General features: G+C 43.4%; 1 protein-coding gene across 1 annotated transcript in view; it reads right to left on the bottom strand.

Moving 5' to 3' along the window:
* Positions 1–2,618: 2,618 nt before the first annotated feature.
* Positions 2,619–23,180, bottom strand: part of PRKD1 (protein kinase D1) — a 256,322-nt gene continuing 235,760 nt past the window's right edge. The window contains exons 13-17 of the mRNA XM_068253887.1: positions 18,069–18,230; positions 17,887–17,985; positions 14,628–14,895; positions 10,670–10,755; positions 2,619–4,011 (exon numbers count right to left, since the gene is read on the bottom strand). Coding sequence (XP_068109988.1) covers positions 3,808–4,011; positions 10,670–10,755; positions 14,628–14,895; positions 17,887–17,985; positions 18,069–18,230 — 819 coding nt within the window. The 3' untranslated portion in view covers positions 2,619–3,807. The remainder of the gene's footprint in view (positions 4,012–10,669; positions 10,756–14,627; positions 14,896–17,886; positions 17,986–18,068; positions 18,231–23,180) is intronic.

The following is a 23,180-nucleotide window of genomic DNA, read 5'->3' as shown; positions in this document are numbered from 1 at the left end:
ATTCAATTATAATCGAATCGGATGAAAATTAGTGCTGCCAAGTGCATGCCTGACTGACAAACCAATTTTGCTCCAAAATTGGTCGCATTAGTCAATAGCAGATGTAGGGCCGACTTGCTGGATTGGGTGCGCGGTGGTAACGGCGTGTGATATCGGAACCCCCTGCGATGTCCTCCCAATGTTAAATGTTTCCCCGATGCCTGATGCAAGTGATATCATCACTAGCTGTATGGCTACCTTAAGTCTAAAGCCTGGTACACATTTTCAATTATGATTGGCCAATCTCTGACCAATTTTACCACCTTCATGTAGTAATAATTGCAGTATTGGTATAGCGCCTTTCTCCTGTCGGACTCAAAGCGCTTGCGAGGCAGCCACTAGAGCGCTCTCAGTAGGCAGTAGCAGTGTTAAGGAGACTTGCCCAAGAAACGCCTTACTGAAATAGGTGCTGGCTTACTGAACAGGCAGATTTGAACCCAGGTCTCCTGTGTCAGAGGCAGAGTCATTAACCATTACACTGACCAGCCACTATGAGGGCTTACCTACACAATCTACTCCTACCATTCGATATTTGTTTACCCTCATACTACATGGAGGAGGTAAAATTGGTCAGTTATTGGCTATTAGGCTTCAAGCCTCATACACGCATCCAATTTTAATTGGACAATTTTACCATTTCTATGTAGTAATAGAGCTTACATACACAATCTGTTCATAGTATTCAAAATCTGTTGGCCAGTGATTGGCCAGGCAAAATTATGTGTGTATGCACCCTTAGTAATACCGAACATAATATACCTCTTGCTACCAGTTTGAAGTTAAAAAAAAAAAAGGTACACAACTGAGGCTTGCAAAGTTTCAGCTGGCCTCTGCAGTCACAGATTACGCAGTGCAGACTTAAAGGATTACTGTAGGCGGCAAAGGGGAAAAAAGTTGAAGTTACCTGGGGCTTTTATTGGTCCCCCGCAGACGTCCTCCCCACCGCCGGTTCACTTCCAAAATTTGCCACTGCACCTGCGCAACCTTCTCCACACTCCCGCTGACGCCTGCGAAGTACTCTCTCAGGGACGTCGGTGGGAGTGAAGAGAAGGCTGCACAGGCGCAGCATTTTTGCTACATTAAAGTCGTAAATTCTGGAAGTAACCGGTGACGGGGGCCGGAGCATCAGTGACTGGCTGCGTGGGCTGCGGCAGGACTGTGGGGGGACCATTAAAAGCCCCAGGTAAGTTCACTCTTTTTTTCCCCTTTGCCCCCTACAGTAATCCTTTACGGTGACCACACACCATTTTTTTTAAATATCTGTTCAATTCAAGAATAGCAATCAATTTTTTTTACTTATTGTAACAATTCAAAAATCTAAACAATGTACCACACACCTATGTTCAATTTTTCCCCAATCATGAATAAAATAATTGAAAGCTCACAAAAAATTGATTGGAACTGTACATGAAGTAATTGACAATCCATCATACACCATACAATTCTTGACAAAGTTGGTCTGACATTTCCAACATGTCTAATCTCCAAAAGTAAAAAAAAAACATGAAATTCGATCGGATTTATCGATCAAAAACAAAGAAAAGCTATCGATTTTTCGGGACAAGCGATCAAAATTAGCGAATTGGTGAAAAATTGGATCTTTTAATTGTATAGTGTGTGGCCACCTTTAGGCCTAAAGTCTGGTACACATTTCCAATTATGATTGGACAATCACTGACCAATTTTACCACCTCCATATAGTATGAGGGTTTACCTACACAATCCGCTCCTAGTATTCAGTATTTGTTGATCCTACACAGAAGTGGTAAAATTGGGCCGTGATTGGCCAATCATATTAGAAAGTGTTTTTCTCACTAGTGTCTAGATTGGCATGCTGCGCACCACATTTGGCAGCCAGTGAGCACAGCATTGAGGGAAGCTGTGACATGAAACCTGCTCCACTCTAAGTCTGGACCCCAAGTGAAAGCAGACCAGGATATGTGCAGCTTCTTTTAGGGCCGGTTCACACTTATTTTAAAAACACATCCAAGGGACCGCCGTCCATCACCACCACTCGATACTCTATCCATTCTGAAGAGCCCAGAGGCCGTCAGAAGCATGGGGATTCTCCATGGGGCTGTAACAGACTAATGGGAATCCTCAACAGAGAGTTCTCATTGGTTCACGTTGAACCAATTAAAATTACCCCCGTTGCTAGGCAGAATTGGCCTGTTGCAGCCTATGGAGAGCCATGCTTCTGCTGGCCTCCAGGCTGTAGAAGAGACCGAGCGGTGGGACGAGAGGTGGCGCTGAGACAGGTGAGCAGCCGACACGTACGTAACGATGCGCGGATGTGGAACGTGCCCTACATCCAGATCAGATCGATGTCAAACGCATCAGTTTTTCAGAAAAACTGATCCATTTGATATGGATCCGATCTGGAACCGGACAAGTGTGGACCGAGCCTAAGTGGAAGCCTCTCACATCTCTCAATACACAGAACTTTCAACACCCATCACTCATTGCACTTATCAATAGAGGCAGCCTACTTTAAAACACGTGAACATGACAAAGAAGCATCCAAACAAAGCACAGACAACATATAAAAAAAAGTCACTGTAAAATACATAGGAAAAAAGTAATAACACAGTATTTTGGTTTTATTCAGGATAGAAATGTAAGAATATAGCCTAAAATCTGCCAGAGGAGTATAATATGGAACATACTGAGAAAAGATGCTAAATACACTTTATTTGACCTTTAGAAAAAATATTAGTAACTTTTTTTTTTCCTTTTATATAATTAAGCAAAATTGAGAACGAAACCAAATCAGGGGCTATAGAAGAGGTGAAGCCCAAAATACCTCATTTAAAAACGGCCCGAAACAGAGCACTGGTCCTTGTGAAATTTGTCACTAGAGAGTGAACCACGCTTGTGATGTACAAGACACATCAACTGCTGTGCAGCTAATGACACAGCCTGGAAAAGTGCATTTTCATTGCTCTGCTCAGCCTGCCCCAGGCTAGAAGACTTACTGGGCAATTCCTGTGACCTCCTAATCCCTGTCCGGCATCTCACTGTGCAAACAGTAAAAATCGAGGTCATCCTTCAGGCTAGGAATTAAATAAAAACCAACACACAGCTTCCTCTGGAGTTTCAAATACAGACATACATGTGATCGACAAGATTAGCCCCTGTGCTTCATTGTGCCTGCAACACATTATGGAGTGACTATGAAGTAGTCCCAGCAGACGGCAACTTTATTCCCTGTCACTACAACAGACAGGCATGGTTCCCTTTTGACCTCATGAGAAATACTCGATTCTCAATCATTTCTGACTAAAATCAGAGAGATAATGGTGAGGGCAGACAGACTGTATTCTGTTTGCGCGCTTTCGGTAAAATGGAGTCACAGATCAGACGCCGACGACCTAAGCTGGGGCCACAATGCACTGCAGGTTTTATCGTCATCTCAGAGCTTAAGATCCAATGCAATCATGATAATGGAGATGGAATTGTGCCTACAATGCTCCCCATCTATCCCAATAAGACTCCAAGTGTCCTCGGTACATAAGGGATGCCCTTTCTACACTTCTCCAATGGAGTGTCTTCATTAGGCTCTTATGAAAGGTTTTACTAGAGAGGGTGGCGAGAGGGATACAGCCCAGAGGTATGTTATAAGACTTGCGGAGTGATGCACACAGCCAGAATGAATTGATGAATACTGTACATTCAATATCTAACATCTGCCTTTCATTCTCCTTTCCCTATTGTCGTTGTTCTCTTCTAATGGGTGGGGTGGTATAGTGTGAAGACGGCTTAGCGGTGTCAGAGAATGCTGACTCTCTCCCCCAATGCTCTCATCTCTGCATCGTCATGTTCGCTGGATGGTGGGGGGAGGAGGTGGGGAGGGTACTGGATACAATGCTCATCGGCATAACTCTCCCAGCGCAGGTCATCACTTTCATGGGTGATGAAGCGTTCTCCTATCTTGCACTCCAGTTCACGCAGATCCAACCAGGTCTGGTAGTCCTAAAAGGAAAGAAATTACATAGTTAAACACAAAATGAAAAAGAAAAAAAACACTCTTAACGGCATCTTGCCCCCAGGATAGAAAAGTCGCTACATGTAGACTTTCTAGTAATGGTCTGTACTCAAGTGACTAGCTAATGAGCAGTTACAGCTACTGTATCTTTCGGAATATAAGACGCCCCGGACTATAAGACGGACCTAGGGTTTGAGACCAAAATCAGGAAAAATACTAAACCCGACGCACGTCTGTAGTGCAGGGGCATGTTATGACCCCGCAATTGGTCTCTAAGCTACTCTATCTACACTGCCCAGTTACATTGCACTACACTACACTAACCCCTGCTGCCCCACCAGCTAAACTACACTATAATACACTAAACTACACTACCCCCTGCTTCCCCCACTAACTAAGCTATACTATAATACACTAAACTACGCTACACTAACCCCTGCTGCCCCACTAGCTAAGCTACACTATAATACATTGAACTACAGTACACTCTGATCTCCCCGATCCTACCGCCACGCTCCTCTCCCCCTCACTCCGATCTTGCAGCTGTGACATCACTGTACACAGCGGCCGCCTGCCGCTATTCAGCTAACTATATACACATGCACGTCATGCCGTTACAGTACAGGAACAATATAAAGGACAGAGGCCACAAGCGGAATGGAGGTCCCTGAGCGGGAATAGGAGCAGGTGGCCGCAGTGTACAGTGATGCCACAGCTGCAGGAGGAGAAGAGGAGCCTGTCTACCAGCAGGACCGGAATGAGGTGGAGAGGAGCAAGGTGGCAGGGATCAAGTCAGATCTTAGCTGCTCACTCTGCACAACATTTTACTGTGTCTTTGAAATATAAGATGCACCGTCCACCCCCCTTACACTCACAGTTTTGTGGACAAAAAAAAAATGTCTTATATTTAGAGAAATATGGTGCTTCCTGTTTACACCAAACCTTTCTAAAATGGATTGATGCTTTTCCTCTAAAAATGATTGATGAGAAATAGGTTCTTTAGTGATTATTTAGTGTTCCAGATACCAGAATTAGACAACTGTGCAAAGCAGGCTTAAAATACTCAGAACTTTTCCTGTTCTTAGTGCTGACATTGCAAAAACAAGATGACAGCTGCCAAGCAGGTGAAAAAAACAGGTAGCAGAAATCAGCTATAAGAAAGGCGTAAAAAGAAAACAAGCTCTTGATGAATATTTCCCGAGAGGGTTTAGGAGCCGATTCCTCAGGCAGCACTGCTGGGCTGAGGCTGTAAGGAGGCAGAAGTAAGCTCTGCAGCTGGCAACACGTTCTGTTGCTATGTGGAGAGCGGAGGGCCGATGGAGCAGTGGAGATATGGCGTTGTGCGGTGGGTGGGGCAAGCAGTGCCAACAAAAGTATTGGCTACCGCTTGAGCAAGTTGATCTGCATGGTGGATCTCTTGCAAGGTGACGGTTGGAGGCCACTCTACACATGCCAAATTATCAGCTGAGGCAGTTGAATCAGCATGCGTATGGTGCTTTAAACATGCCGGTCACTTCAAGATGCAAATAATAATACATTTGCTTGAAGGATGCATTAACACAAGCCTCAAATCATACAGCATCTGGCTATAATGTAGCCAGTCCCCAAATCACTGGGCCTTGGCTATACCATGACCAGGTGGCTAAGACTGAATCAAATACACCAGAGCCCAAACTAACCCGCAGGAACTTGATTATACTACAGCGGAGTGACCTGTACATTTCACATCAATAGAAAAACAGTGTTCTCCCCAGGATTTTTTTTCAGCCGGGTGGCATGAAAAAGTAGCCGGGTGGCGTGAAAAAGTAGCCGGGTGGCGTGCGACGGGGAAGTGCAGGACAACTCTGCTTACAGCATAGGGGGAGGATGAGGAGACGAGCCGATGTACCTGCTAGGTACACACGATGCAATTTTCTGACAGATTTACTGTCGCATGGACTATTTCCAACATGTTTAATCTGATTTTCAATCGATTTTCCGTTTACTTCTATGGGAAATCGAGCGGAAATTTGATCAGAAATCAGATTGGACATGTTGGAAATAGTCCATCTGACAGTAAATCTGTCAGAAAATTGCATCGGGTGTACCTAGCATTAGGGAGAAAGTATTTCAGATTATGGTGCTCAGGTTCCTGTAAAGCAGACCAGCACTCAGAACTTCCTCTCTTCTCTAAAAGATAAGCAACAACATAATACATTTTAATGGAAGACATTTCATTGTTACAGCCGATACAAATTCTACAATAAATCTGCACTGTTTCTACTTCCTGCTTTCAAGGAAGCAGACATTGTTAACCTTCTGTGCTTTCAAATTAGATCTGCAATAGCAGTCAGGTGACACAGGGGAGAAATAAAACTACAAATTGTGATTAGACAAGAGAGGTAATTATACAGGCCAGACTCTATAAATACATGCAGGGTACATTTCACTGTTTTCCTTCTATGCAAGAGTTCAGGTCCACTTTGTTGCTGCAGAGTGATTGTTGAAGGGGGAGGGGGATCATTACTGACAGGATGTAAGCTGGGGGGTAGACACGGCAGGAGAGAAGATTGTTGTTGTTTTTTTTTACTTTAAGTTTGGGACTCGGAGCAGAAAAGAGCTGAGTGCAGAGGAGGCTGCCTCGGAAACACCCTGTCACTCTACATGCCCTGTAATTCTATCCTCCCCCGAACTGAACGTAAACAAAATAAAGCAAACCTAGCAAACGTCTGAGCTCTGAAGTTATATCACCTCTACTAGCTGATTAGACCAGCAGCTCCTTATCTGAACGGCATTGTTATCTGCTGTCTGCGGGGATGGTGAATGAAGGACTCGCTTCTGACTGACTGTCCCTGATTGCAGAAGGAACTAGTGTTGTCCGGATCATGAACGATTCGGATCTTTGATCCGAATCTATTTTATGAGTCGATCATCCGAATCATCAAAATGAACGATTCGGATCGCAAAAGGGGCGGGGCCAGGAGCGACACGCCCCCTCTCAGCGGGCAGCGGGGTCCTGGAAGCAAGGATCGCTCTGTTGGAAGGGAGGCAGCCTTGCAGGGAGACAGGTAGATGAGAGAGGGGACATGGGTGCCACTGCCAGATATGTGTAGAGCACACATACTGGCTATAACGTGCTGCCCATTATAGGCTGGCTGTTCCGTAGTTGAGCTGCACAGTGAACACATGGGAAGCTTTTGGCTCAGCACAGCTCAGTAACTTTGCAGACAGTGTGATTGAAAGGCAATATAATCCTCCTGCACTCGGCACAGCTGCACTTATCTTCTGGGAATGCTTTCTTTCACTGTGCGACCTTTTCTTTCAAAGTGTACAGATGAACATATAGGTGAAATATATGTAAAGCATGTGATTTGCAGCATGTGGGTATTACGTGCAAACATTTCTGCTCTCTGCTCGTCCCTCCTCCCATCTCTGTCCACTCCCTGCCCTCTGTCCATCTTCTCCCCTTCTCTGTGTGTCCACTCCCTCCCCTTCTCCTGTCCACAGACCTGTCCTGCTGTTCATTTCACCCCGAATGCTTCCGGTAGTAAAATGATCCGAGATTCGGATCAAAGATCCGGATCTCTTCAATGATCCGATTCGAATCATCCGGATCATTGAAAAGATCCGAACTTCCCATCTCTAGAAGGAACGCACATGGTCTCTCTCCTCTCGTAACTTCTGCAGGCTGCTGAGAAAGATGTGTGGGCGTGCTTGCTTGGCTGCCTCTCTTTCCATTGGCCAGAGAGCTGCCAGCATAAAATAAAGCCTGTTTCATTGGAGGGCGGGAGGCAGAGATGAAGCAGAAGTTTCCAGCTAGATGACATGCATAGTGCCGCCCCTTACAACCCGCCCAGCCAATCCCTGCTCCACCAGACAGCGTGAAGTGACAGGCAGAGGAGCGCTCCTCAGCTCCTGCAGTGTACAGCGTCAGCTCTCCCTATTGTACGACAGCTGGACGCTGATTGCTAGCAGGCAATGGAGCGCTCCTGCCTGGGTTTTTTTGCAGCTGGGTGGGTGATTGACAGCTGGGCGGGGTCTGAAACCAGCCGGGCGGCCCGCCCACTTAATTGGCCCTGGGGAGAACACTGGAAAAACATCCGTGGGCACCAGATCGGGAAGCTTGAATTTATTCCAGGAGCAATACAAATTGATGGTACAGACGTAAGATCATAAATGCATCACCCTTCTGGGGCTGCTGACAGTCACAGAGATGTTAGTGTTGTCGACAATTGTTTCGTGCTCAGAAGCGCTTTATCACAGACTTGACTCCATGGCGGGAAAACGCCGAGCCGTCCTCCATTCATCTGGACCGCCCCCTCCTCCTACGTCCACTAAGCGGAAGCAAGCAAGCGCCCCAAGCTGGAATGCATACTTTCACTTCCGCCTCTGCCCAAGCTCTGGGTCGCCTGGCGCACACATCGCGTAATCATATGCGTATGGTGCGTAACCATCTCACCGTGGTTACTGGAAGTCCCGCTGCAGGTAAAAAGAAAAGAGCCCGCAGCGCTGGGACTTTTGTACCAGTACTGCAGCCAATACACCAGAGTCTAACCCCCCGCGCCCGACCTATAGAGTAAAACCAGAGCAGCTGGAAAGTGGGGTGCCAGCGCCAAGTTAGCAGTTGAGTGCCACCACCAAATTTACCTGCTTTATATTATATTTTGATAATCAAGAAAATAGTGCAATATAATCAACTTTGTAGTGTGAGAAGTATCCTGATATCATAATTAGAGACAGCTTATGAGATGCTACTGATTCAAACTTGCATACAAATTTAATTCAAATGAACATGGCTTGGAATTGGGCTAATCCAAATCTGCATGAAAGGGTATCTGATTGGACCAATTCAAAACCGCATGGTGTTTGCACTAAATATGCATGCAAATCAGAATTATTAGCATTTCACAGATCATCTCCAGTCCGAATAGGTATTTTGTTGTCTTGGTAATTACAGCGATGTCATAGTTAACATTATAGTTTGAGGATCGGTACAGTAGAATCCGTTTAAAGTAAACGTCAAGGGACCTGGCCAAGTACTTACTACACCAGAAGATTATTACATGTTTTATATGAATACAGGTGCATTTGCTGGGATCTGGAAAAAGAGTTTACTATAGCCAGTGGTTTACTATATCAGCATTTACTATAATGGATTCTACTGAAGTGTAATGTGATGAGTACTGCAAAGTATCTTGACACACAGTAACAAATGTAATCTTACAGTAAGTGCTACGTTGTCAAAGTAAAGATTCTTGAACCATTGTAGACATTGTAATGGCACCTAAGCACCGTTATATCGTTGTCTGTATCATATTAGCTATTTTGATATTATAGTAAGTGTATTGTGGTGACACAGTTCTGTAGGTGTTAGGATTGCATTACAGATATAGTGAAAGGTGATATCTTATTTCAGAAAGCACTGTAACATCATGGTAGGTAAAGCGATAATAGTAAGTACTGAGTACTGTGAAGACAGAGTCCACACAGTTTAGTGATGTTTGGCATTTGTAAAGCTCTTATTTCAGTGTCCTCAAAGCGCACAGTTATTATAACCCACATTGTGATTTAAAGAGTACCAGAGATGGCAACAACTAAAGATTTGATACTTACCCGGGGCTTCCTCCAGCCCCATAAGCAAGTCTGAGTCCCTCACCGAAGAACGTGCTTATGGGGCTGGTGGAAGCCCCGGGTAAGTGTTGAATCTTTCGTTGTTACAGTCTCTGGTTTCCTTTAAGTCAGTATTATGTCATCATAGTACCATTTAAGGTGTTGCCAGCCATATCAAATACAAATATAATAGATACTGTGATTTCAAGAAGACCTTCATCTGTGTAGAGCTACGTAAACACATTCAATCTTTCATAGCCCGAGACGATAATTCATGGAAAAACTGATTGGAAATCCAATGAGTACAGGTGTCCACTGATGCCAGTGATGAAGATGTTAGAGATTTGTTATGCTGGGTAGCTAAAGACCAAGCTCTACTGTTCTTCTGTCTTGCTCATCCTACATGCTTTGCTAGTCACAGAACAGGTTGCCAAACAGCATCTGTATAACGATTGTTCTCAGAAAAATCATAACATGCAAAAGATATTTAAAGCGTTACATAGCTCTAGATATGAAATCTGATATTTTTAGTAGTTTTGCAGTACTTTTCAAGCTAATCTTAAGCCCCCGGGTGGAGTCCCCTGTTTATGCAATTTTCATCAAAATGTTCGCAATCAGGTAAGGTTCTATCCTTTTTGGGGGGAGGGGCTATCATGGAGGATCCCCCATGGGTGCAGGCCATAGTCGAGGTGTGAGTGGCGACTATCTGTGGTTCTCTGCTGTGCTCTCAGGTGGCAAAGGCTGCTTGAGGCACTGCCAGGGCTGCTCCCCTTTCTTGGGGGTACAAGGAGGCCTACATGAGGCACCCCTGCTGAGTTGCAAAGTATTTGAAGTGGGCTAACTCGCGCAGGGAACAGCAGGTTGGTTAGTTTAGGCCCTGCAAATTCTGGTAAGCAGATGCAATTTGCATTTTAATGAGTTGAGAGACATTTCGGCAGCCTCTATAAGCAGGTGCTTCCTGGTCAGAGCACACACTTTTTTTCCCTTTATTGCATATCCATATTTTGAAAAATATCCTTGAATAAGTAAATATTTTAAAGTATTAGAAAAACTCACCTGCAACCAGGGATGATTGAGGGTTTTATCAACACTGTAGCGTTTCCTCATCTTCACTTGCAGCAGGTTGTTAATGAGGTCGATGGCTAGGAGACAGAACAGACGCTGAAATACAGGATTCCGATATAACGCTAGGGGCGTGATGCACATAAATGCAGTAATATTGTTGTGCACGGCAATATTACCATTACTTCCGGCAGCGTGTACCCAGAGTAGTGCAATTAGCACGAACCGCAGTGCTAGAGTAAGCGCGGCCATTGCTATGGTAACGAGCGTTAACAGTAACGTGCGTTACTGCAGCAATGGTCGTGCTATTCAAATACCGCGGGTTGCAGTAATAGCATAAATCGTGATACACGCTGCCAGTAGCAAGGTTAATATAGACGTGCCCTGACTGTGCTTCAATCCCTATGTCCTAACTTCCTGCTCTCCTCCTGCACCACAGGAGAGATCACCACAACATACACAGTGTCTGCTACTGCATGGCAAAACTTGGCAACTTTCCTCACGGTCACAGTGAGGATTTCTTAAAGGATAAAAAAAAAATAAAAAATAGTCTGTGCTATTACAGTCCCATTAATGCATCAACAGTAATAACATTTTTAAAGAGACTAACAACATTTTCTGCCTTATTTCTTCTATCCTATAAGTTCCTATACCTGTTCTTATGTGGTCTGGATTACTGCAGCCTTTTCTAGTTGCACTGTATCTGTAATATATCTAATCTTTTCTTTGTCAAGCTTTGGCGACCCAGGGAGGAATGGGCTGCCTCTGTTGTAATGAATACAAGTTATGCACACCCCCTGCACGCTCTGTGTGCTTTGTTTACTCCTCACTCTCTGATTTCAGTTTCAGCTTGTCTGTGTGATGCAGTTTGTGAGGCTGAGGGGGGAGGAAGCTGCCTGTCACATACTGAGAAACTGAGAATCCTGGAGTGCAGATCATTCACCATGTAATAAAAACTTGTAGTATACTGTAACATAACATGATAGATAGATATAGATACACACACACACACACACACACACACACACACACACATCACTTCCTGGTTAGCGGCCATGTTTTTTGTTTGTAAACACTGCCTAAAACTGGCGATTAAAAGCTATGATCGCGGTGGAAACGGCAAAGAGGGATCCAGGAGATCACAGTGACTCGATTGGTATATTTTTTATTGTACAAATCTAACAGTACAGATTCTCTTTAAAGAGGAGCTGTTAGGTATAGGGTCTCAGAGAAAATAAACACATATATCAGTAGCTAAATAATGGCTGTACTTACATTACATATGCATTTCACTGTCCACGTTTGTACTTCACAGAATTTTTATATAGTATTTGCAGAGAATGATGCTCCTGACAGCTCATGGCAGGTTCCATGTTTGTCTCCTATGAAGCCAATTGTGTTGTGTTGTCATGTCCTGCCTGCTTCCTGATGATTCCACTCACAGAAAAGCTCATAATGAATAACACTACTGTGCAGTGAATATTAATTAGCCATGTGGCTAGGAACAATAGCGGGCTCCTGCAGTGTACTCTGCCCGGAGATTTATCAGTGCTGTGCGCTGGACTGAGTTACATGCTGTTGTAACTTGACCCTGTAACTTCTCACTAGCAGCCGAGGGGAGGGCCCCAGAATGCTTTGCTGTATGTTATGCGGCCTCTCATCCTTTTAAGAGCTTGGGAATACAGAGCCTTGCTGTCAGCACACATCAAAAGTAAGAGAGATTTTTAACTTCAGTATTGCCTTTTTGGCTTGCTTCTAAACTGTTTAACACAGGAGAATAGAGGTTTAAATTAGCTTTTGCAGCCTGACAGTTACTCTTTAAAGGCCAAGACCCAGCAGAAAAAAAAATGTAAAACCTAAGACATACATCTTTTGTCAATATTGAAGTGTCATTTTTTGACTTAAAAGTTCTAAACAATAATTTGATCAAGGTTTCCCCAAAGTCGTAACTGTTATCAGGTCCAGAAGTTACATTTTCTGCTGTTGCACTACAAAACGGGTTGGAAGTGGAGAATTTTGAATGCAGTGGGCGATTTCTTATCAGCAACTCCACTAAAGCTGCATACACACAACGGATTAAACTCCGCCAAGGTGGCCGATAACTACTGCTTCTGCCCATAATCCAGTGTGTGAACAGCGATTTGCACCCCCCCCCCCCCCCCCCCCCAGTAAAAATTACACGCCCCCAGACCACCGCACTCACTACTGTCCACTTTCTGTCTGGTGTGTAGTGTTTACAAGCGGACTCCAGTGACCTTATAGAATTTAGCAGCTATGTGCAGCTTTTATTTTTACTGCCTCACCTAGTCTTGTGAAAATTGAGACAATTATTCAGGTTTCTTTGGAGATATAGAAGGTGCTTTTGGGCGAGCATACACTGCTCGGACTTAGTATGAAAAATGCAAGATGTTTTGCATGCCCAGGCTCACGATTACACTCCCTGTTCTCAATATTTATCTGCATGAAGTTTAACCGCTTCCAGCTCTATGACGCAAGTCTTATCTCCAAATTAGGTACTCTAAAGATTCCTGAACATGTGACTCACGTCCAGCACTAAAAACTGCCGCCGTGCTCGCGAACATCCCCGCAGCGCGCGTGTGTGCATGCCATAGCAACAATGATTCAAATAAAGTTGCAGTAGAAAAAAAAAAGTTTAAAAGTTGTTTTTTTTTTACGTTAAAGTAAGTCACATTAAAAAAATTGTGTTTTTTCCTTATTGTGTGTGTGAAATTTTAACCCCTAATAGATTAATTAACCCCTTGTGCCACCTATAACCTGTAATGGCTGCCACCCATAGCGTTTAGATGCGCTCACTCGGGCGACGGTTTCTGCTACAAGCCTGCGATTCCCATGTCATTTTAGGAATGAAAAATTTGCATGCGAATTCACATACGCGTGTGTGCAATTTTTAATGCAAATTTGCATCTTTTTTTTTATTATTTCAGTTTTTCTATGAGGAGATCCAGTAAGGATCCCATTGACATTCTTGATTGCGAAAAGCAAATGCAAAAAACACAGCATCCATAAAATAGAAACACTGCTGTCCCTTATTTTCTGGATGTGAATTTCACATCTAATGGACACAGACAAAGAAATTCATTGCTGTGCAAAATGTGTGTGCTAAACATTTTTTAAAAAAATTTGCACGTAGCAGAAACGGGCCCCGAATGTTCCTCCAATGGTTGCCCCAGTTTTCGCTCTACAAACCTAAAATAAAAAACTGGTGGGTTATTTGGCTTCTCTGAAAAATTGGTTCTAGACTGTGGTAGTCCCTCTTTGTGGGATAGCTTGTGATGGGAACTGTTGAGTGCACTAAAGCACTGCAGAATAATGTGTGAGGTTTTGTTTTTTCCCCGCAAATTACAGTTTTTACAATTATTATACAGTTATAAAGTACATAAAAAGAGTTTTCAAAGGCAGCAGAATGAATACACAGCAGCAGAGAGTAACTTTAGCCCACATACTGCACACAAATTATGTTCGTTTTATCCCCCTCTTTACGCTTACATTAAAATAGCCATTTCACCAGCCATTGTGCATACACAGAATTGATCAGAAACCGATCAGAAACAACGTCTGTATAATAGTTAATTATTTCTGCCGATATGCTTGGGTGTCCCAAAGCACTTCAGGCTGAATATAATGAAATAATCCCAATTCTGTATCTTACGCTAATATCACTAGAAAGATGGCAGCTTCGACAACTGCAAAAAACGCCAGGTGAAAAATATACTGTGATACATGTGACTGTTACTTCAAGTTAAGTTACAGATAATGTCACAGTTATTTCAAGTATGACTTATGGGTTGGCTTTAATATTTTGATGCAAAAAATAAAATCAGCCAAAAGCTGTTCAATATCCCGTTAATTAACAAACTGCATACCCAACGGTCACACGTGTTTGATGTTATCAATCAGAATAAAATAAATACCGCAAGCAGAAGACACTCACCATCAGACGATGTTTCTCTCCAGGGATTTGGGGGGTACATGAAGGCTGCATTCTGAATTTGGTCATGGATATCCTCATCCTCATTGAATGGGAAAGTGCCACTCAAGCTGACATATATGATCACCCCCACTGACCACATGTCTAGTGATCGGTTGTAGCCTCGATTCCTTAACACTTCTGGGGCCAAATAGGCTGGAGTTCCAACCACTGAACGTCGGAAAGATTTCTCTCCAATGATGCGTGCAAAACCAAAGTCACATAGCTTAACCTGTGTTGTGGGGAAATACAAGATGTACAGAGTGTACATAACTATACTTTTTCTATTATTACTTGTACTAGTTTTTCTTATTTATATATAGCATGTGGAATAGGTATAGCTGTAAATTGTAGGACTAAAAAAAATGTTATGTATGAAAAAAGCCTGAATAAAGCAGCCCATACACTCAGCAGATTTTCTGGCCGACCGATCGATCCCGATCGATCAATCGATTGCAAATCGGTTGGCCAATCGACCGATCGACGGCCGATTTCGATGGATTTCCATCGAACTTGCAGGGTGGAAAATTTAGGTCGATCTGATGAGATTGCTTATCAGTTTGCATTGGCCTTAATGGAAATCTGATGGCAAAAAAATGCCATCAGATCGAATTTCAATAGATTTCAAACTGAAATCTATTGGAATTCTATCCTGGTAAAAAATTTTCTAAAAACGCATCAGATAGATCATCAGATGCATTTCTTATCTATCTGCTGCCAATCTGACGAGTGTATGGGCACCTTAATAATTTTTTTACTTAAAGTAAAGGGAAAGTTTGGAAAGCATAATGATTTAGTCCTCCTAACAAGTATATTTGCATCTAAAGGTAGTCCTAGCTTATAGATGGCCACTAGATTCGACCATCAGATAGATACCCCTCAGACCAAATCTGATAAGAGAGGGAAGGAATCCTGCCACACACAAGGCATAAATGTTTAATTTACTTTGGGGCATCATTTTCAATCAGATTTGATCAAAGATTGAAACTGCCGGATATCCACCGGAAAAATCATTAAAGCAAACCTGAAGTGAAAAAAACATTACATACCTATAATTGTATGTGTAGTACGGATCATGAATATAACATTAGTAGCAAAGAAAAGAGTCTCCTGTTTTTATTTTCAGCTATATAGCTTTTTTTTCATGACATTGCACCATTCTGAGATATTTGCGGTTTACCAACCCCACTCTGTTTTTTAAGCTATAAAACAAAGCAGAAATAATGACCCTTTGAACTTTCCTGCAGTAAAACCTTATGTCAAGCTGTCTCTCACAATCTCTTGGCCGTTTAAGTGCTTCAGAAAACAGGACTTTGTTCGAACCAAGTCGGGTCGAATAGCTCAGAGAAGCTCTTTTGTATTGATAAAGACTGAAGTTTTTTTTTTTAACTCTTCCTGTACTGGAAAACAATGAGACTTTTTGTATTACTAATGTTCTATTTCTTAGTTGTATTACACATACAATTCATTATCTCATAAGTTTAGTTTTGCTTCAGGTTTGCTTTAAGTGTATGTCCACTTTAAGTGTACTTAAGAGACTTAGAGATAAATCTAACTACAGTCGTCTTACTTACCCGGGGCTTCCTCCAGCCCCATAAGCATGGATGTGTCCCTCGCCGACCTCCTACTATGTCCCGTTCAGCCGCGGTGAGCCCCGGTAAGCGGCTCAGTGACGTCAGCGGTGGACCTTCTGCGCAAGTGCAGAAGACCTCGGCTGATGTCACTTAGTCAGACTGAGCCGCATACCAGGGGTTGACTGCGGGAGAACGGCAGCGCTGAGGAGGACGGCGAGGGACAAATCCATGCTTATGGGGCTAGACGAAGCCCCGAGTAATTAAAAACTGCAGTGTGGCTCATCTCTGAGTCTCTTTAAAGAGGAACTGTAATGACAAAACGTCCCCTGGGGGGTACTCACCTCGGGTGGGGGAAGCCTCCGGATCCTAATGAGGCTTCCCATGCCGTCCTCCATCCGTCAGGGGTCTCGCTGCAGCCCTCCGTGCAGCGGTGACGTAATATTTACCTTCCTGGCTCCTGCGCAGGCGCTCTGACGGCTGTCGGCTCCGAAGTAGGCGGAAATACCCGATCGCCGTCGGGTCTGCTCTACTGCACAGGCGCAAGTTTCCGGCGCCTGCGCAGTAGAGCGGACCCGACGGAGATCGGGTATTTCCGTCTATTTCCGTGCCGAAAGCAGCCACAGCGCCCCCGCTGGAGCCAGCAAAGGTAAATATTGAAGCTACAGTCGGCCCTGTCGCCGGCTGTTCGGAGGGCTGCAGCGAGACCCCCGTGGGACAGAGGACGGCGTGGGAAGCCTCATTAGGATCCGGAGGCTTCCCCCACCCGAGGTGAGTACCCCCCAGGGGAGGTTTTTGTTGTTACAGAGTCACAACAAGGTGCACCTAACAATTGCTAATTTGTATAAATGGGTACATGCATGCTATAGCCATGTTGGTAAATGCTAATAGATAACCATCCTTTTTTTGTGGTACAGCACAATATATAAAATAAATAGCTGTGGGTAGACTAAACACACAGCTGGGGTAGAACATATACAGCAAAGACATGTAACAATAGCAGGTGGCAATCCCTAATGAGCTACAATCAGGAAGGACATGTCCACCAAAGATATGCAGAGCAGATAACACTTATGCAGGTACCAGAATGTGGGATGTTTATCAACCTCCACAGTATAATCTTACACATGATCATTAGTACCTTCAGTTAAGTAACTGCAGACACCAGTGTGTTTCAATAAAGGTCAGCTGTGGACAGCAGACACCCTGTGGTACCTGGATAAGTTTCATAGGCAGAGGTAACTGAGGCTTAGACCCGGTTTGCTGGGTTAGGGTCTTTGATGGTGTCTTGAATTGTTTATATCCATTCCCTGCTATTGATTTATTACTCGAGCAAAAATGTCTGCTATCCGGTGCTGTTTTTGGTTTTAATGGGGTATTTGCTTGTTTGTTATTTGTAATTGTTTTTAATGGGGTATGTCCCCAATTAATAAAGATTATTTCATTTACCCGAGAGTGATTTTGGTATATTCTTCGCTGTATGGAATTCTCTTTTTATGATATTGGGTACTAATCATTTACCACGACTGGTAACTGCAGGTCTGTCATTATCCCCCAAGGGGAGGGGGGGGATAAGGATTTATTCTTTGAAGAATACACTCTATGGAACTATTTGTATTTACACAGACTAAGAAACTAACTTTGTGACTAACCTGAGGAAATGGTTCCGCTGAGGCAAGCAGCACATTTTCTGGTTTCAGGTCACAGTGGACAATATTCTTGAAGTGAAGGTGTCGCAACGCTACCAGAATCTTGAAAGAAATGGATGAATGTTTATGTGTCGACAACCTGCTTATGCATTGGTTAGGAGGACATAACATTACATCATACTGACCTGCGTGACCAGGAATTTGGTGATGCGCTCAGGTAACCTTCCCTTTTCACTGGACAAGATCATCTCCAGCATGTCACCGTGTAACTTCTCCATCACCACAAACACTCTCTCCGGAGTCTCAAACATGCACTCCAGGTTCACCACTCCACGATGGTGCAGGTTCTGTACATGGGAATACAACAACACATACACGCATAGTAAGTCTTCAACCCAGAGCATGCACCCTGCATAACACAGCACAAAGACAATTTATCAGGATAAAGGTTTATGTTATAATGAATGATCATAACCATTGATCATCAGATGTTAAGCGAGTATTGGTAAACTAAAGCCTGGTACACACTTCCAATTATGATTGGCCAATCATGAACAAGTTTTACCACCTCCATGTGGTATACAGTGGGGTGCGAAAGTTTGGGCAACCGTATTAATCATCATGATTTTCCTGTATAAATTGTTGGTTAAGGGAAAAAATGTCAGTTAACCTCCCTGGTGGTATGGACGAGCTGAGTTCGTCCAGCAAAAACTTGCAAAAAGCGTTAATGACAAGCTGAGCTCGTCCATGCCGACAGGGAGATTTCCTGTTTCTCTGCCCCGCCGGCTGCATTTTTTTTCTCATCAGAGGGATTCCCCAGGATGGCTGGATGCCTGACTGCACGATGTGGGTAGCGATCTGTGCTACCCACAGCATGCAGAACAAGCATCCAGCCACCCTAGGGAATCCCTGGGCAGCCAGCGGGGCAGGGAATGTGAGGGGTTCCCCCTTGTATGCGGAGGCTGTGCTGGCGGGGGATCCCCTTCAATGGTGGCTATGTGGACGGGGGGAATCGGGAGGGAGGGGGGAGAATGGGGATAGGCCACCCACATAGCCACCATTGAAGGGGATCCCCCTGCCCACACAGAGGGGGATCCCCCCGCCCACATAGCCACCATTGGAGGGGATCCCCCCGCCCACACAGAGGGGAATCCCCCCGCTCACATAGCCACCTTTGAAGGGGATCCCCACGCCCACAAAGGGGGATCCCCCCTAATAGCCACCATTGCCGCATCCCCGACGTAGGTCTAGAACTACGTTAACGCTGCAGCACTGAGTTGAGTTGCAGCGATCTGCATCGGCCTGGAAGTCATGTTAGTCTATGGCGACGCGTGAACACGTGGCATCGCGGCGCGCATGAGTATTTTAACAACGCACTTCCGTGCACTTCCGCGGTGTTCCCTGAAGGCCTGTTTTTGACGGTGTAAGGTGGCTGCAGGAGACAAACGTAGAGATCGCACTTGTCTTGCGTCAGACTGTCCGTGACTGGCTGAACTAACGGGACCAGGTTCCGGAGCTGCAGACAGCGGAGGTGTGGGAGCGATCCGTGCACATAAAACAGATTATTAATCAAGAACCTCTTATATAAACCACTTTCAGATGAATCAAGAACCTCCTAAATTAGCCACCTTGAGACAAATTTAATGATCTTTCATAACTAGTATCATAAATACTTCAATAATACACTCATTGCTTAATAAAAACATAAGAAGCTGGTTTGAAGCCTGTGCCATTCTCTTGTGGAATAGTTTGGGTATCCTGGCCAGTCTAAAAATCAGACACATAGATAGGTGCAAACATTATTAAACTTAGATGAGAGCTCATAATGACACCACAAAGGCTATCGCATAACAACAACACAGGTGTGTAAGCTGGTTTACAAACACAATTACCGTGTGTAGACAAATTACCAATGTAACAGGTACTCAGATGTCCAGTGTCAATGGAAAATTAGGTGTAGTTTGGCTGCAGGCTTTGTTCTACATGAACATTACACTTCATGCATAAAAATAATAGCATATGAATGGATGGCATCAAGTTACAATATGTGCAAGGTACACTGTAAAAAAAACCTCTAGGTCGGTAGTTAATTTTCTCACTGCTTGCGGTGTAAAACTGATTGTTTTCCCAATGCACACCTCTTATAAGAACGATGAAGCCTCTTAGAACTGCATTATACTGTAGTTAGGTTACATGTTCATGTTCTGTAGTTTCCTCTCACAATAGTGATGGTAAGACACTAACAGACCTAGTTTCTGGTGAAAGCCTTTAGCTTAGTAGTAGGACTGTGGAGTCAGAGGCAAGCAGGTTTCATAAACTGAGGAGTCTGAGTTGCAGTCATATGATGTTTGTACCCATTTGTACCCACTCCATAGCCTTGCAAGCGCTGTGGAGTCAGTGTCAAAGCAATTTTGGCTACCTCGAGTGGGAGTCGTGGTTTCATAAACCGAGGAGTTGGACGATTTTTGTACTGCCTCCACAGCCCTGTTTAGTCGTTGTTAAAGCTCAACAAAACCGGAAACGAAACACAGGAAATTCTAATAGCAATAAGGATCCCAAGTAAACCCTAACAGTGTATAGAAGCAAAGTTTCATGAGTCAAATGTGTTTGACAAGGTTGCTTTCATCCCTCTGAAGATTTAACTGCTGGGTGGATCAATCAGGAGTGACCATGCAACTTCCAAAGTAGGAAGAACAGAGACAGGCTACATTCCTCAGCATTAGAATAAGGACTAGGCGGCTAGAGCGGTAAGGATAGAAATAGTTTGCACATGGTTTGTCTAGCTGCCCACTTAGATAACTACTGATTGGTAATTGTGGAAAGATGATACCTTGATCCAGTCAAGGAGATAGTTTCTGCTCTTGCGGCTTGTCTTTCCTCTGGCCTGAGGAGCAGCAAGGCTCAAAAAGGTTGAACTAGATTGGTGCATTTCTTTTTCCAAACTAGTTAACAACGTAAAGTTAACTATAATAATGGAAGCAGTAGGGTGGACACCATAATACTGGGGAGTAGTATGGAGAGCACTATAATAATGGGGGCTTTAGAAGAGAACACTAAGAATGGGTGAAGTTTGGGAGAAATTATAAGGGTTCTAGAAGAGAACACTATAATAATCAAACACTAATAACAGACGTTTGACACACCCTATGACAACAACAGCACTAGAAGGGAAATGTATAATAGCAGGGTCATTATAGGGGAGCACTATAATAATGAGGGCTAAAAGGAGCATCACAAAGATGCAATACAATATTCAGGACACAAAATACCTGCCAGATACTTAGCAGGCTATATTTGCTGAATGTGGTCCATCCACTTTAGGCCATAGTCATATATACTATCTGCTTGGAGTCTGCATGCTTTTTTTCCCATGCTGGTCCCAACACAAATATTGTCCTTAAGTCTGGTACACACCATGCAATTTCCCTTCAGATAGATGGGTTGAATTGATAATTTCCAACAGGTCCGATCGATTTGCATAGAAGTGATCAAAAAAACGACTGGAAATCCAATCGGATCTGTCGGAAATGATCCATCGACCCATCTATCTGATGAGAAATTGCATGGTGTGTACCAGGCTTTAGACTTTTAGTGCTTAGCTTGTAAACTCTTCTAAAAGGACAGTTAGTGACATGACTGTGTAAATGCTGCAGAAATTGTCAGAGGAGTATAAATGTATTTAAAATGTAATAGGTTTTTATAATAACAATAATAATACTACAGTAGAATCCCTCTATAGTAAACTCCAGGGGACCAGGGAAAGTAGTTTACTATATCAGAAGATTACTGGTTAAGGGCTGTGCTTGTCACACAGGAGACCTGGGTTTGAATCTCAACTCTTCCTGTTCAGTAAGCCAGCACCTATTCAGTAGACCTTGGGCAAGACTCCCTAACACTGCTACTGCCTATAGAGCATGCCCTAGAGCAGTGTTTCTCAACATTTAATTGGTATGTACCCCTTTTAAAACCATGTACTCACCAAGTACCCCCTAGCATAGTAAATATTATCACAAGTACCCCTTGACAAATATATATTTAATCTTAGTACATGATAATTGGTTATAAACCATGTCCAAGCATTTACTATTGCTTTTAATTATTTAAACAACACCAAATTAGTATTTTAGCTAAGATTTATCATTTTCTAAAACTCTAAAATTTGTTATTCTTGGTTAAATATATCAACCCGAGTACCCCCTGGAATCATCAGGAGTACCCCCTGGGGTACGCGTACCACACGTTGAGAACCTAGGCCCTAGAGGCTGCAGCTCTGGCGCTTAACCACTTAAGGACTGCAGTCATAAAACCCCTTAAGGACCAGAGCCTTTTTTTCCATTCGGACCACTGCAGCTTTCACGGTTTATTGCTCAGTCATACAACCTACCACCTAAATGAATTTTACCTCCTTTTCTTGTCACTAATACAGCTTTCTTTTGGTGCTATTTGATTGCTGCTGCGAGTTTTACTTTTTATTATATTCATCAAAAAAGACATGAATTTTGTCAAAAAAATGACTTTTTTAACTTTCTGTGCTGACATTTTTCAAATAAAGTAAAATTTCCTATACATTTGAGCGCGAAAGTTATTCTGCTACATGTCTTTGATAAAAAAAAACCATTCAGTGTATATTTATTGGATTGGGTAAAAGTTATAGCGTTTACAAACTATGGTGCAAAAAGTGAATTTTCCCATTTTCAAGCATCTCTGACTTTTCTGCGCACCTGTCAGGTTTCATGAGGGGCTAAAATTCCAGGATAGTACAAATACCCCCCAAATGACCCCATTTTGGAAAGAAGACATCCCAAAGTATTCAGTGAGAGGCATGGTGAGTTCATTGAAGATTTTATTTTTTGTCACAAGTTAGCGGAAAATGACAGTTTGTGACAAAAAAAAAAAAAAAAAAAAAAAGTTTCCATTTCTTCTAACTTGCGACAAAAAAAAATGAAATCTGCCACGGACTCACTATGCTCCTCTCTGAATACCTTGAAGTGTCTACTTTCCAAAATGGGGTCATTTGTGGGGTGTGTTCACTGTCCTGGCATTTTGGGGGGTGCCTAATTGTAAGCACCCCTGTAAAGCCTAAAGATGCTCATTGGACTTTGGGCCCCTTAGCGCAGTTAGGCTGCAAAAAAGTGCCACACATGTGGTATTGCCGTACTCAGGAGAAGTAGTATAATGTGTTTTGGGGTGTATTTTTACACATACCCATGCTAGGTGGGAGAAATATCTCCGTAAATGACAATTTTTTTTATTTTTTTTACACACAATTGTCAATTTATAGAGATATTTCTCCCACT

Source organism: Hyperolius riggenbachi, chromosome 9 (genome assembly GCF_040937935.1).
Source record: "Hyperolius riggenbachi isolate aHypRig1 chromosome 9, aHypRig1.pri, whole genome shotgun sequence".
Lineage (NCBI taxonomy): Eukaryota > Metazoa > Chordata > Amphibia > Anura > Hyperoliidae > Hyperolius > Hyperolius riggenbachi.
Note: the sequence above shows the minus strand (reverse complement) of the source record. Positions and strands in the feature narration are given on the sequence as shown.